Below are 16,436 nucleotides of genomic sequence, written 5' to 3'. Positions count from 1 at the left end.
CATTGTCCCGTTCCTCAACCAGGCCTCCTCGTTGCCGGACTGGCCAACCAGGCCTCCTCGTTGCCGGACTGGCCAACCAGGCCTCCTCGTTGCCGGACTGGCCAACCAGGCCTCCTCGTTGCCGGACTGGCCAACCAGGCCTCCTCGTTGCCGGACTGGCCAACCAGGCCTCCTCGTTGCCGGACTGGCCAACCAGGCCTCCTCGTTGCCGGACTGGCCAACCAGGCCTCCTCGTTGCCAGACTGGCCAACCAGGCCTCCTCGTTGCCGGACTGGCCAACCAGGCCTCCTCGTTGCCGGACTGGCCAACCAGGCCTCCTCGTTGCCGGACTGGCCAACCAGGCCTCCTCGTTGCCGGACTGGCCAACCAGGCCTCCTCGTTGCCGGACTGGCCAACCAGGCCTCCTCGTTGCCGGACTGGCCAACCAGGCCTCCTCGTTGCCGGACTGGCCAACCAGGCCTCCTCGTTGCCGGACTGGCCAACCAGGCCTCCTCGTTGCCGGACTGGCCAACCAGGCCTCCTCGTTGCCGGACTGGCCAACCAGGCCTCCTCGTTGCCGGACTGGCCAACCAGGCCTCCTCGTTGCCGGACTGGCCAACCAGGCCTCCTCGTTGCCGGACTGGCCAACCAGGCCTCCTCGTTGCCGGACTGGCCAACCAGGCCTCCTCGTTGCCGGACTGGCCAACCAGGCCTCCTCGTTGCCGGACTGGCCAACCAGGCCTCCTCGTTGCCGGACTGGCCAACCAGGCCTCCTCGTTGCCGGACTGGCCAACCAGGCCTCCTCGTTGCCGGACTGGCCAACCAGGCCTCCTCGTTGCCGGACTGGCCAACCAGGCCTCCTCGTTGCCGGACTGGCCAACCAGGCCTCCTCGTTGCCGGACTGGCCAACCAGGCCTCCTCGTTGCCGGACTGGCCAACCAGGCCTCCTCGTTGCCGGACTGGCCAACCAGGCCTCCTCGTTGCCGGACTGGCCAACCAGGCCTCCTCGTTGCCGGACTGGCCAACCAGGCCTCCTCGTTGCCGGACTGGCCAACCAGGCCTCCTCGTTGCCGGACTGGCCAACCAGGCCTCCTCGTTGCCGGACTGGCCAACCAGGCCTCCTCGTTGCCGGACTGGCCAACCAGGCCTCCTCGTTGCCGGACTGGCCAACCAGGCCTCCTCGTTGCCGGACTGGCCAACCAGGCCTCCTCGTTGCCGGACTGGCCAACCAGGCCTCCTCGTTGCCGGACTGGCCAACCAGGCCTCCTCGTTGCCGGACTGGCCAACCAGGCCTCCTCGTTGCCGGACTGGCCAACCAGGCCTCCTCGTTGCCGGACTGGCCAACCAGGCCTCCTCGTTGCCGGACTGGCCAACCAGGCCTCCTCGTTGCCGGACTGGCCAACCAGGCCTCCTCGTTGCCGGACTGGCCAACCAGGCCTCCTCGTTGCCGGACTGGCCAACCAGGCCTCCTCGTTGCCGGACTGGCCAACCAGGCCTCCTCGTTGCCGGACTGGCCAACCAGGCCTCCTCGTTGCCGGACTGGCCAACCAGGCCTCCTCGTTGCCGGACTGGCCAACCAGGCCTCCTCGTTGCCGGACTGGCCAACCAGGCCTCCTCGTTGCCGGACTGGCCAACCAGGCCTCCTCGTTGCCGGACTGGCCAACCAGGCCTCCTCGTTGCCGGACTGGCCAACCAGGCCTCCTCGTTGCCGGACTGGCCAACCTGGCCTCCTCGTTGCCGGACTGGCCAACCTGGCCTCCTCGTTGCCGGACTGGCCAACCAGGCCTCCTCGTTGCCGGACTGGCCAACCAGGCCTCCTCGTTGCCGGACTGGCCAACCAGGCCTCCTCGTTGCCGGACTGGCCAACCAGGCCTCCTCGTTGCCGGACTGGCCAACCAGGCCTCCTCGTTGCCGGACTGGCCAACCAGGCCTCCTCGTTGCCGGACTGGCCAACCAGGCCTCCTCGTTGCCGGACTGGCCAACCAGGCCTCCTCGTTGCCGGACTGGCCAACCAGGCCTCCTCGTTGCCGGACTGGCCAACCAGGCCTCCTCGTTGCCGGACTGGCCAACCAGGCCTCCTCGTTGCCGGACTGGCCAACCAGGCCTCCTCGTTGCCGGACTGGCCAACCAGGCCTCCTCGTTGCCGGACTGGCCAACCAGGCCTCCTCGTTGCCGGACTGGCCAACCAGGCCTCCTCGTTGCCGGACTGGCCAACCAGGCCTCCTCGTTGCCGGACTGGCCAACCAGGCCTCCTCGTTGCCGGACTGGCCAACCAGGCCTCCTCGTTGCCGGACTGGCCAACCAGGCCTCCTCGTTGCCGGACTGGCCAACCTGGCCTCCTCGTTGCCGGACTGGCCAACCTGGCCTCCTCGTTGCCGGACTGGCCAACCTGGCCTCCTCGTTGCCGGACTGGCCAACCTGGCCTCCTCGTTGCCGGACTGGCCAACCAGGCCTCCTCGTTGCCGGACATGGTTACTTGCAGCCTGACGCATGAATCACAGCCTGGTGGATCAGGTATTATTTGGAGATGTTTACTTCCAGGGATTTACGCTGATAAAATGGCATTTGCTACATTTTTCCCTTTTAGGTGCTATAAATAGACGTCATTAAGTATGATGATCAGGGTAGGGCTTGCAAGGTTTCTTAAGCAACATTTTATTTTCATTGGCTGATCATTAAACTGTTGAAGATTTGTATATGGGTATTTATATACAAGGGCAATCACATTTTGGATTTCTATTTTGATTAACTGCATTTCCACCATATCATTTATTGTGTTTAACTGCTCAATGAAGATAAATGTGTCATTGATATACTGGCTGACCCCCCTCCCTGTATCCTGTGTTTCCCATCACATCTGAAAAGAATGAGCCCTGGTGTTTGTGTCTCACTGTCATAATAGTCCTTGTGAGAGTTTGTTTAATTAAAAGGTGCAAACATTGTTTTTGCCTCACTTAGGAAGCCAGGTATAAAGTGGACTTTCTTTTGTGTGTTCCGTTTCCATGAATGTTGGCAAATACGAAGTGTTGCCATACTTGTGGAAGTGCTGGGTATTTTACTTGTTCATGTTTGTGAGTCTGGTTGGGATGCCACTGTGTTTGTGTTGACGGTAGTGGTGGGTCACCCTGCTGTGTGTAGTGGTGGGTCACCCTGCTGTATAGTAGTGATGGTTCACCCTGCTGTATAGTGGTGGTGGTTCACCCTGCTGTATAGTAGTGATGGTTCACCTTGCTGTATAGTAGTGATGGTTCACCCTGCTGTATAACAGTAGTGGTGGGTCACCCTGCTGTATAGTAGTGATGGGTCACCCTGCTGTATAACAGTAGTGGTGGTTCACCCTGCTGTTTAACAGTAGTGGTGGGTCACCCTGCTGTATAGTAGTGGTGGTGGTTCACCCTGCTGTATAACAGTAGTGGTGGGTCACCCTGCTGTATAACAGTAGTGATGGTTCACCCTGCTGTATAGTAGTGATGGTTCACCCTGCTGTATAACAGTAGTGGTGGTTCACCCTGCTGTATATAAATTATGGGTCACCCTGCTGTATATAAATTATGGGTCACCCTACTATAATTATGGTTTAATTATTATGTTTTTTTTATTTAATTATTATTATTACCATCACTATTATACAGCAATAATTATGGTTCTCCCTGCTGTATAATAGTTATTGTTCATATCTCAAAACATGGCAGTTTAGGCAGTGGGAAAAATGATGTTAATGTCATACTTATTGATTTGTTAACCCTTGTTTATTTTATTAAGCTTTCCTCCCTTAAGAAAAATCTTTCATTGTTTCAGGTTAATCCAGCAACTGGTTTGCCTATTGTTGCTTCTGGTATTCCCACCATTCCTATTACCATTACTAATGCTAAGAACAAGGTTGAGAAAAAACCTAAAGTGAAGAGTGCAACTCCAGCCAAAAAGAAACCTTCTGCCAAGTAAGTGGTGTGACTACCCGTTTGAGGGGTTCACAGGACAGAGTCCTTCATGTTTCACTTGCCTATTTATTAGCTATTCCTTCCTTAAGGGGAGGGTTGTGTCTTATTTTCTCTATGCAAATCTGGAGAATTCTCTGAATATTGGCTAGAAACTGTGGAGACATAACAGTGGGGCCATAATAACTGGCAGCCATTCCCATATGTGCAGCTGCCAACCAACCACCTTCCATCTCACAGTCTTCCCTTAGTAATTGTAACCATAAATCAGACATACACAACCATTACCGCGTCATATATTTATTCTCACGTTAATAAATTTTGTATTCTAACCAATTTCATTTTATTTAGGGTCAGACAGTTTAGGTAAGCTTATTTGATGCACTTAGGATAAATGAGTTGCCACTGATTATAGCATTTGTGATAAACGAGTACAGTACTACCACACTGCCTCTAGATGTACCGTGCTCCTTGTGAAATGTCATGTTCAGTATATTACATGCAAACACACATGCAAACTCGTACACTAAACACATATTTCAAAGAATGAGGAACAAGACTACTAAGAATAAAAAAGAAATGTGTGAAATGCTAAATGAACAGTTCCAAACTGTGTTTATATAAAAATTAGGATTTCAGAGAGCCAGACTAAATACCAATTCCAAAGCACTCCATTGAATACATAGGTATCTCAAGACGAATTGAAAAAATTCCCATGGGGGCTAAGAAGAAATAAAGTGGTTGGACTTTGAGTTTCACCTTGGGTGTTGCAAAAATGTGCAACTCAGCTGAGCATTCCATTCCAATTAATATTCCAGACATCCTTGTGAGCAGGAATCATAACTAGTTATGTTTTTCATTATATCTAAGCAGATATAATGAAAAAAACAAACATAGTACCAATCTGTAAAAATAGTAGTCGAGAGGAATCTATAAATTTATAGACCCGTATCATTAACAAGAGTGGTAGTAAAATGCTTGAAAAAATAGTTAAAGCGAAATGGGTTGATCACCTAGAAAGCAATGACATAACAGATAGACAGTATGGTTTTTGAACAGGAAGATCCTGTTTAACAAATCTAAGTTTTTATGATAAAGCCACAGAGATACTACAGGAAAGTGGTAGTTGGGTTAACTATCTAGAGGCTGTTCTGGAGGGGTGACGGGGGGACTTCTAACATGGATGAAAAATGTTCTAACTGACAGACAGATGAGGTCATTAATCAGAGACAATGTATCTGACTGGAGGAGTGTTACTAGGGAGTACCACAGGGTTCAATTCTTGCACCAGTAATGTTCACCGTCTATATAAACAATCTACCGGAAGGAATAGAATAAATATGAACATGTTTGTGGATGAGGCTAAGAAACTGAGGAAGATAGGAGATACATGACGATTGTAATGCCCTTCAAATTGAGCTAGGTAAAATAAGTGCATGGAGTGGACCAAACTCACAAGTCAAGCCTGGCCTCAGGCCAGGCTTGGGGAGTAGAAAAACTCCCAGAACCCCATCAAGCAGGTAATGCAGATTCAGAGAGGGAAAAATTATACATGGCAAATTTTATTGAATTTGGTAACAGTAAAAGGGAAGATGATGAAAGGTAAGTACACTGCATCATCCTTGATTGCTGGAAAGATTTTGATACAAATCCTCATAAATGTGTAAAGTCCAAGATGGAGAGGCAAGCAAGGATAAGGGTGAAAACACTGAACTGATTGAGGGAGTATCTGACACAAAAGGTCATAGGTTATGTCAGGCATGAGAATACTCCCTCAGGTTTCTCAGGATTCTGCCATAGAACTGTTGATCTTTTTAATTTGTTAATTACCTTTCCCAAACCATAAAAAACTATATTTTTTGGCTGATATTTTGGCCTGCTCTTTGTACACAAGATAAAATTGATCACATTGTGTAAAACAGTGAACACACTAGATTATTAACAAGTATTGTAGACCATCTAAGAGTTTTGCCCTGTATGTTGGCACTCTTATTGTTGAACCATAATTGTTTTTTTTTTTAAACCTGGTGCACAAGTTTTGTCCATTGTCACTTTATAAATATTTCTTCCACTGGAAATATGCATGTATATTTTTAAATATTCTTTCTTTATAGATTGACACTAAACTTCAAGCGCAAGAGGAAAAGGCGAGGGTCAGAGTCGGATTTTTCAGACATGGAACCCAATGCAGTATCTGCTGCCCAGAAAGAGGAAGATGAAGCCAACAAGAGAAGATCGGGACGCAACACTTTACGGAAGAAATACGTAGACGAGCTGGATTTAAACTTGTCGGACGATGACAACTTGCTAATAAAAAACCCTTCAAACAACACGGGGGTTGGAGGGAGTGGGAGCGGGGACCCTCAGAGTGCTGCTGATCTTGCAGCTGCTTACACTGGCAACAACCACCCTGAAGAAGAAGGCAACTTGGTTAAACCAAATTTTGTTTATGTGGTAAGTCATTCAGAGCGTGTAATACATCAATTTGTTGATTTGCTGTGTGTGTGTGGATAAAGAACCCATGTATAGTACAAGTTTTCACTGCATTTCCAGGTAGAAGTTAGCTCATAAAAATACAGTCATTAAGTGTGACCCGTATACAGTATACAGTAGCTACAATTTGTGTAGCATATGATATTTAGTAATGTTTACATCAAAAGATATGCTCTCATAATTCAGCGATATCTGGTTTCATCTCTTTCATACGGGTTATTCATACTTGGTTAATTAAATACCTGGCTTTGAAACATTTTGTTCAAGAAAATTATATATATGGATAATTTGTTTAATTGCAGGATCCAAACAGTGAGGACACAATGGTGGTGCAGAGCATCTTGGGCATAAGGACAGGACAGAGAGAGGTTGAGAGCGACACAGAAGATGACCCGGAGGAAAAAGGGAAAGAAGGTGATTAGTGAACGTTAAAGGTTTCTTGTGTAATTATGATGGTACTCTTGGTACTGAGTGGCAGGTAGAGAGAGAGAGAGCAGGAGCACAGATGGCAAAGTGGGCAGACTGGTAGCAGGGCAGTCAGGTGGCAGAGTGGGAGGGCAGGCAGTAGATGGCGGTGGGTGGCAGGCAGCAATGAGCAGGCTGGTGGCATGGCTGGCAGGCAGGCAGTAGATTGAGGTGGGTGGACAGGCTGGCGGGCCACATTGAGCAAATGACAGAGCAGCAAAGGGAGTGAAAGGGAAGCAGATTAATCAGACTAAGACTAACACAGACTAACTTGTTGGCCTATAGGTCACACGCAGTCCCTTCCCCAGGTCCTCATCCCCTCACCTGATCCTCCCTGCTACCTCCTTGCCTCACCTCCTATCCCACTCCACACTGGACCCTCCCAGCTATATCCTTACCACCACATCTTGGTGGAATTGATAAATTATGGACTTCCTTCCTACCAGCTGGTGACCATGGGAGGCAGAGACTACACAAGTGCTTGACATCAAAATCGTATTGCTTACTGACTGACTGGTTGCGACTAACTGTGAATGCCGACTGGTTACTACCACAACTGTGAATGCCTGATTACTTTCGACTGCCTGTGACCGATTGCAACTACCGTTAAATGCCTAACCAAGTGTGACATGTTGTGATTGACTGTGACTTGTTGTGGCTATGAGTGCTTGACTGGCTGTGACTTGACTGTAGATGCCAGTTACTGGCTGTGACCAACTGTGAATAGCTGACTGGCTTGATACGGGTACTAGCCAAGTGTCCATATGTTTCTCCATGTATAATCTTGGCATGATGTCTAGGGTACGGGTATGAAATGACTAAATAGTATTCAGGAAAAAATAGCTCTAGACATCTTACTCTGGCCTGAGCCTCATAAATCATAAGGTATTCTTGATACTCTTGTGTGTGTGTGTGTTAACGGCATTTGCACAAAAAAATACAAAAATAGAGGGGCTTTCTGTATTTGCCTTGAACCCAAATGAACCATCACTTTCATCCTGATGAGTGTATGTGTAACCGTCCAACATATGCCAGTACATGCTTGTTTCATCGGCACAATAAATTTGCTCGGGAGATAAAGAATTGTCCTATACAATCTCCTCAAATTTTAACACTCATTTGTCTGCACCTTTTGCATCGGCAGATTGCTTGGTAGTTGTACTGGAATGTGAAAGTTGTAGGTCAAAATGTGTTGAAATGAAGTCAAGAATAAATAACCTCCCCCAAAAAAAGTATAGGGATAATTCTAATGATTTAGAGGATGTATTTACAGAATACTTTATACAAGTGAAAAAGCCCTAATCTGGTTCTTAATCATCAAAAGTCCTAAATTCTGCAAGTTTTGACTGATTATTTGTTGACCAATTTCATTCTATCTTCACATAGTTAGGGATGAGATGCACTCTTCAGGATGTAGAGGGTACAGCAAAATCATATAATAAACAAGGGAGAAAAAAAGTCCCCCTTCCCTATCATTTTTTTTTTTTTTGGACATTGGTGAAAGTAACAGATATTAACATTGGGCAATGTATTTATATGATATATAACAAAATAGAGCATAATAACATTCTCATTATTATTTGTGTTATATATTACTCAGCAATGCTATAAAGGCACCACCTGCATATCCACTTTGTGGACACTTCTTACTACTGTACTTCTTTGTGTGTCGGACAGGTGCTTGCATCTCTATTACTGTATATTAAAATATCATCAGTTCTTATTAACACTTTCGCGCTTTAGATTAGAGATAACTCGTCGCCGTTTTCTCTTACGATTCCGCATAACAGCCGAGTTTTCTCGTCCATCGAAAAAATATTTCTATAAATTCCATTTTTTAACCGAAATGGATGGGGATACTTTTGTTTTGTAGGGAATTTATTTGCGAATGTTTTGGTACCAGAATGAATATTATATCACATAAACTTCTATGAGTAAAAAAAAAAATACACAAAGTATGTTTGGGGGTGTGGCGAGCGTGTGGCAGTGGGTTCCCTTTAGCCGTTGATATATCCAACACGTGGGAAATATTTGTATGTGTTATGTATATGTCTGTGTAGGGAATTTTACTGCGATCACTGTCATACAAATTATAAAATGTTTCAACAAGTATAAACATGACAAACATCAAACGAACGAAAACAATGCGTTCGTTTCTGCCGCGAGCGCATACTGAGCGAGGTGGTTCTATATTTGGCGCTTCTCTTACACATGCTTTGTACAAATGTTATGCAGTTCATCTTATAGAAAATTTTATTGCGAACACATTGGTATAAAAAAGAAATACGTACATAGAAAAGTAGGGTCAGGAAACATAAACTTTCCAAGCATGATTTCCCCCCTGTGTTTTCGCCAGTGCGCTCGCGGCTAACTACTCTCCACTTCACACACTCTTGCGGGTGGGCAATTACTTATATTAAACATTCATATGCATATGTCCGTGTAGAGAATTTTATTGCGATTCCAATGATACCAAAATTAGCGATGTAGGACAACTGTAGGTTTCGCAACCATTAAGAGAGTGGAAACATTTTGTTGCGGTTTGGCGCTCTCGGCGAGTGATCTGCATAGTTTTTTATTTGGTGTTGATACTCCTTATGCTTGGGCGGCATTTTATAGGTATGCTCTTATAGACAATTTCATTGCGAACACAGTGATACCAAATTTAAATACGTGCGCCTTCAATTATTGTCAGGACAGTCAAAAGAGTGTACACTTTTCGGTCTTACCGCGTAGGCGCGCGAAGTGCCGAAAGCATCTGGGGTATTGTTTTTTTTTGAGCGCCGAGAGCGCGAAAGTGTTAATAGGAACTGTCCTCCTTATCAACAAAAAGTTCTTCTTAAAAAAATCGTCTAAATTCAATTTCTGAAAATATTTTGATGAAAGTTTCACAACCCCGAAGCCAATAAGTTGGAGATTTAATATTTTTCAATAATTTTTATATAATTCAAATATTTTTTGCTTCCCTGTCCCCTTATGCTTAGCACTATAAGGGTTAATGAAACAACTAATATCTATTTTTGCTTATCCAGGTGAAGAAGGTAAAGAGAAGAAGAAAGGAACTGTCAAAAAGATAGATGTGGAAGAATTTTTCGTCAAGTATCGCTCATTTTCATACCTCCACTGTGAATGGCGAACAGAGGAGGAACTCTTCAAAGGGGACAAAAGAATAAATGGAAAAATTAAGCGCTACAAGCAGAAGAGAGCTACGAGTCATAATGTGATGGAATTTGTAAGTTTTTTTAATTTTTTAATTGTTTTTGGTTTGGGTCCTTAGTAGCTCCCTAGAGTTTAACCACTGTGCTGCGCCAACCGAGAAATCTCATTTTGAGAGTTGTACTATTTTTTTTAATTAGGCTATATTTTAATGTTGTTTAATGTTTTCATCACTCTTTGTGTTTTGAAATGAAAAATGGTTGAGTTTGGAAACATTTTGACATTAACTTTACCTGAACATTTATAAAAATAATAAAATATGTCCTTAACAATTGCACTATGAAGTTTTTGCCAAAAACAGGTGCGCAGTGCAGGGGTTCAATGCTGATAATGCTAGTTTTTTTTATGAATGCACCAGGCCTTATGAAACTGATAAGTATGCCAGGAGTAAGGACCGGAATCTGGTTGTCTCATCTAGGCAAGGGAAGAGTGCGGATCAGAGATCAACTCAAAAACTAACAAAAAAAAATGGACAAATTCCAGGCAAAACAAAATAAATTGCAGCATGAAAGAAAAGATAGCAGCTGGGGTCTCGAACCACTCCCCTCTTTACCCATGGTCCTGTTATGAAAGTCATATGGACCTTTGTTGGGATATCTCCGCTCTGAAAGAAATTGACAACATGCCCATGCACTCAGCCCCAGGTCCTGACTACTGGAATTAAACATTCATAAAGAAATGTATAGAACCAGAAGCATTTTTCTTATGACATTGTTAATTAGCCTTCAGGAAGCACAAGAATCCAAATAAAATGTCTCTAGCTCTTGTGGTTTAGCTGTAGTGGCTTGGAGAAGTTGCATATTTTTATGTTAAATGAGTTGAGGTGCTACATAGGAATAAGTTTGTTGATGTATTTTCATTGTTTCTCGCTTAATTTAGTTTTTCATGCTAACAGGTTGTATTTGTGTCTCAGGTCCTGTCTATTATGTATAACTTTGAAAATATAAGTATGTATGGATATGCCAGTATTTTATAGATATACAGACACCCCACATACTTATTCATAATAATATATGTATATATACTGTATATGTGTATATATTATAAGCCTAAGTCTTGAAATTGCATATAGCACAAATTTTGCCTCAAATATATAAATGGTAATCACTCATTTGCTGTTGCTAAAAGTTAAGTGTCTCCTCTATGGCTGCCCTAAACATTCAGACACTGGATGGTAATTTTGCCAAGCAATGGTCATCATTTTCTTACCAAGGCCCTAGAAGGAAAATGAGGGACTCAGAATTTTTCTTTTCAAGGTGGGGGATGGTTACTGGTAGCCTGAGGAAGCAAATGTGAGCTCTATGTATGTGCAGGACTATTTTAAATGTCTTAAAATAGAACGTTTTGTATTTGTTTATATCTTAATTATTTTCTTGGTTTAGTTGGAAGAAGAACTGTTTAATCCAGACTACACTGAGGTGGACCGCATTCTGGACATGACGGAAACAACAGATCCCACCACCGGCAAGGAAATCAAACACTACCTGGTCAAGTGGAAGGCTCTTTCTTATGAGGAATCTACTTGGGAGATGGAAGACGATGTTGACGTACTCAAGGTATATCATATGATTTTCCTGAACATAAGAATAAATTTGTTTGCCAGGCAGGATATTTGTAGAATATTTCCTAAATAGATAGCAAGATGATACATTTCCTTCATTGTAGATTTTATTCTCCATGTTATGATTGATATTTCAAAAATGTGTATTTGCCTAGACAAGATTATTAACAAGAGAAATGGAATGTGCCATGTTTCTAGTGTAAACAACTTGTAAAAAAATTCCTATCCTTGACAGCCTTCAAGCGAATTGATATTTGTAAAAAAAAAAAAAAAAAAAAAAAAAAAAACTTACTAAGAATCTAGTCATCTGGGGAAGAAGTGACCATCTTAGGTCCAGTCAGAATATTCAGTAATGTAGAAATTGGTCTAAATAATTTATTCAAATATCGTTGTATGAAAACTTTCACAATAAGGTAGGTTTGAGCAAACTCATTTGCCTTTAGCAGTGAATGTCCACCTCATACACTTGATCATAATCTTGCATACATGACAATCTCATTCTCCTTATTGTTCTTGTACACAAACACTAAAGCCTTTACCTTATAAAGCCTTAAAGCACTAAAGGCTTTATTCTCAACTCACAGTCCAGGATCCTGAACTCAATTTCTGGGCCGGACAGAAATATTTGGGTACATTTACTTTCACTTAATGCCACTGTTCACCTAGCAGTAAATAGGTACCTGGCAGTTAGGCAGCTGTTGTGTGGTTGCATTCAGGGAAAGATCAGTAGTTCAGCCAAGGGGAGGTGACCTTGATACAAGCTCGAATGTAATGAAACACCATTTTCTGGGTGAGCCCCAAAGGCTCCCTGGCAACCCTCCCTTCCTCAAGTCGGCAGGGTTTTTTTTTCTCGCATTGTTTTGATACTTAGCTTCCGAAGTGGATGACTGAGTAGTCAGCGCTGGGAGGGCTGAGTGGACGAGCTGTGCGGCAGTGGAGTGTGACGTTTGCCTGTTTTCTTGGGATTGGAGGGAGTTCTACCTTTCTGTTTGGTTTTTAGTTTATTACCATGTGGGGTTTGTTTTGTTATGCCTACCTTTCTGGGTGCCTAACCCCAGTCGATGTCAGATAAGGAAAACACCTAACCATGAGGATGGGGGGGTGGTTCCAGGGCCATTGCTTTCTGAAACCTTTCTGAAGAGGCCAGGTTCTGGCCATGGTCCCTGGTAGATTTAACTCCATAGACTAAATCCCCTTTTTAATATAACACACACTAGCCCAATAACTCCAGGGAGCCTCTGGGGCTCGCCTAGAAAATGGCGTTTCATTACATTCAACGCTTGTTTTTTACTGATATGTGGAAAATTACAAAATTTATTGCTAAAATTTATAAATAAAAAATTTATTCAAAATTAGGCCGTAGTATCATAAAACAAATAACGTATGCTCGGCCCTCTCTCTTCCCCTGGCAGAGAAAACAGAAGGTGGACCCACAGTTATGAAAGTAGGACTATTCTATTCTGTATACCATTAATTATAAAGACATACTAATACTTGCTCTTATTGTGTCATTCTTAATATTGTAGGGGGGGGGGGAGAGGGAGCAAGACAAAAAGAGGGGAGAGGTTCGTGCAAACCTATTATCAATGCAATTGATAGTAGGTATACAGGAACAATTTAAGAGAATTACTGTTGCCATGTATACTGGAAAGACATGCAGCTCTGTGAAAGAAGATGGAAAACTACTTCTGGTTATTTGGATGGTATTCAAAGCTGTTTAGCTTAACTGCTTGGTGTTATAGCCGAGGGAATCATTTTTATTTTGTATGTAGGAAGTTAAGTTGTTATTCAAACAGATATCTGGGTTTATTAAAGACTTTAAATCAGCTTTTGCTGATAATTGCAGATAGCACTTGCCACAATTACCTTCTAGCTAAAGGTAGCTTATTCCTTGGCATGTGTGTGGTGGCCAGGTTTGAGATCCGGAACTTTCAGACAGTTGATGACAGCATTTATCATCTGTCAAATTAAGGGTTTATCACACGATGGCATGGAGCATTGTTGTCACACTGTACCTCAGTGATTCTTGATTTGCCAAACTGCGACTACATGAGAGGGCTCTTTTTTTTATCTCATTTCTGAAGCCATGCTGTGATATCAAGAAGTGTCAACGCTGGGTACAAGTCTGCAAAGGGGAAGGGTTTTCAGCAGATGTAGTCAAGGAGGACACTTGTGTCTGTTCTCTACACTCCATCGATGAGAAAGGACCAAATGTTGATGGTCCTAATCCAGTCCCGGCCACAGCTACACATTCATCACAGGTTAGCGTTCACATATCTTTGAATGTGTCATTTCATTTTGTTGGTTTTAAAGAGTTAATTGCCTTGTGTTTGTAGTGCAAGGACAAATGTACAGCAGCAAGATGCTTGTACATTTAACTCTTCATAATTAGTCTCTCCCTTTTTCCCGATGTCTACTTATCTGTATTGCACTCTTTTCAACTGCACTTCTTCAATATGACAGTGGTTCTAGGAACATTAGCTTCCTCTAAAGTCAGGGCTTTATCAGTGATCACTTTCTTCCAAACTTACGTGTCGGGAGACAAAAGTGATGCAGATTATGAGTGCTTGTGGTGTCAATTGTGGCAAGTGCTATTAAAATAAAGCTTAATATAAACATTTGAACTCGTACTAATACAAAAATATAAGTAATGCAGTTTCAGTTGGCTCTAATTTATCACATAGATATAATTCATTTGAAAGTTGGGTTTTAACAAGTGGAAATTCAGTCCTTGAGGCATAACTTAATTGAAACATGAACAATTCTAATACTTAGATAAAACAATAACTGTGCTGCCTAAAATAATTTCAATTTGCTAAATAAATATATATATATAATAAATTGTTCAAAATTATTCACTCCAGCAATTGGTATTTGGTTGATCCTCCTGACTTTGAAAGCCAAAGGAAGAATTTTACTGAAATCTTTTTAAATACTGTACTCTGTCACATGTTGGTAAGTACTGTTTTAGCATTTCTCCATGCAGAACTTGTGCAGATGTTTCAGATTATTCGATTGTCGTTGCAAATTGCTGTCTTTAGTTCATACCTTAAATGTTCCATTGAACTAAAGTATTTAGTGTGTGACTGTCAATTCCAATAAAATCACCAATTTTGTATGCTTAACTATTTGGCATAAGATATTGAGGTGTGCTTTGGTTATTATTGTCTTAGTTATTGTAATTTGGTCTTATAGCTTGTGAAGATTGTTGAGCTTCCCAGCAGAGGAACCAGGTTTTACAATAAAGTATTCTCCCTGATAAACACCCATCCCTTGGTGGCATGCTTATAAATAAGGTAATAGTCTCCAGTGTAATTACCAGAGTGTAGTTACAGGACGAGAGTTATAATTGAGGTGTCCCGTCTTCTTGGTACTTTGTCCAAGCCGTCCTTTCAAATAATACTTTGCATTTTGACGTATAAATTCCCTAAGGCCAAAATGTGATGTACTAAACACCATAGCTGCTTGCAAAATTGACATGATGTCCAGTTTCCTATTCGAAGGTTCTCAGTTATGTTAGGTTCGGGCAATTTAACACATCAGTTTAGTGACTGAATGCTCAAGAGGATGGGCTGTTTTATCGTATGATGCTTTGAAACTACTAACGGTTTTTGGCATTCACTTTCTTCTCACTTATCTTGTTCGATCCATTTCCCACTCTGTAAAAAAGGACTTTCTAATTTTTGTATTTTTTCATAATTGATTCTTTGGCTTGAATAGGGTCAAGGTTTTGGTCCCAGGACCAAAGCTTGTGGGACCCCACTTGCTGTATTTCCCTAGCTTGAAACAACCTCTCTGACTCATTACTTTCTGTTTGTCGGGTACTCCCTTACCCTCTTCAGGGTTTTGCCTGCCTGCTGTCTTTCTACAGAACAGTGTCAATTGCATCATCATGAGCCTTGGTCTGACTTGGAGCAGTAATGGTGTCTTGACAGTCTTGAGGAACAAATAGATGAAGCCTGAGTGTGGTCAATATTGAGAGTCAATTTCCATGTTTTGAGGATGCTGTTCTCATAATATCGGCAAGGATTTTGTCGTAATTTAATTTCTCGCCAATTTTGTTTGCTGCTAGGCAAAGTTCTTTCCAGCAATTCTTCAAGATAAATTGTTTGCCCATGGGTGCAGTAGTACTTCTTTCTGTTTTGTAAATTCCCTAGTGAATTCCCTTCTGAGCATGGAGGCACCTGGAAAATATATTTCTCAGTGTTTGATGTGTAAAGTTATTTCTTAATCCATGGGTTGGTATATTGTGGCGGTACCTTTTATTGCGAGTGATATAGAAGGCGACTTCCAGGAGCGTCATGAAACAAAAAGAAGATGAAATAAATTTTTAGATTAATTTATAGGATGAGAATAGATAAAATCAATTTATAAAGTACAGTATTTACAGAAATGTAATTATTGAATTCTGAAAAGATAGGGATTTGTTTCATCATGTACAGTCTTATTCATGGTTTATTCTCTTTTAATTTTTAATAAATACTGGAAGTACATATCGAATTTACCTTTTTCTGTCACTGATTAGACAGCATTCAGAAAATTGCAAATATATGTACAGTATGAATGTGTGTGTATGTGTATGTATATGTGTATGTGTATGTATATGTGTGTGTGTATGTATATATATATCTATATATATATCTATATATATATATATATATATATATATAATATATATATATATATATATATATATATATATATATATAATATATATATATATATATATATATATATATATTACTGTATATATAATGTAATATAGAGTAATAAATTGGGGTGGTAGA

At 42.5% G+C, this 16,436-nt stretch overlaps 1 protein-coding gene across 2 annotated transcripts in view; it reads left to right on the top strand.

Annotated features, from left to right (window-relative positions):
• The window catches only part of LOC123775136 (chromodomain-helicase-DNA-binding protein 6), a 141,022-nt gene that overhangs the window by 93,283 nt on the left and 31,303 nt on the right, over window positions 1–16,436 (top strand). Inside the window, exons 5-10 of one of the 2 annotated variants that reach the window (XM_069319175.1) lie at window positions 3,778–3,917; window positions 6,029–6,368; window positions 6,710–6,821; window positions 9,905–10,104; window positions 11,471–11,644; window positions 13,734–13,910. In XM_069319175.1, coding sequence (XP_069175276.1) covers window positions 3,778–3,917; window positions 6,029–6,368; window positions 6,710–6,821; window positions 9,905–10,104; window positions 11,471–11,644; window positions 13,734–13,910 — 1,143 coding nt within the window. The remainder of the gene's footprint in view (window positions 1–3,777; window positions 3,918–6,028; window positions 6,369–6,709; window positions 6,822–9,904; window positions 10,105–11,470; window positions 11,645–13,733; window positions 13,911–16,436) is intronic. The other variant, XM_069319176.1, reaches the window with a different exon arrangement.

The sequence above is a fragment of the Procambarus clarkii genome, chromosome 92 (genome assembly GCF_040958095.1).
Source record: "Procambarus clarkii isolate CNS0578487 chromosome 92, FALCON_Pclarkii_2.0, whole genome shotgun sequence".
Lineage (NCBI taxonomy): Eukaryota > Metazoa > Arthropoda > Malacostraca > Decapoda > Cambaridae > Procambarus > Procambarus clarkii.
The sequence above is the reverse complement of the archived record's forward strand: the minus strand, read 5'-3'. Positions and strand labels throughout refer to the sequence as shown.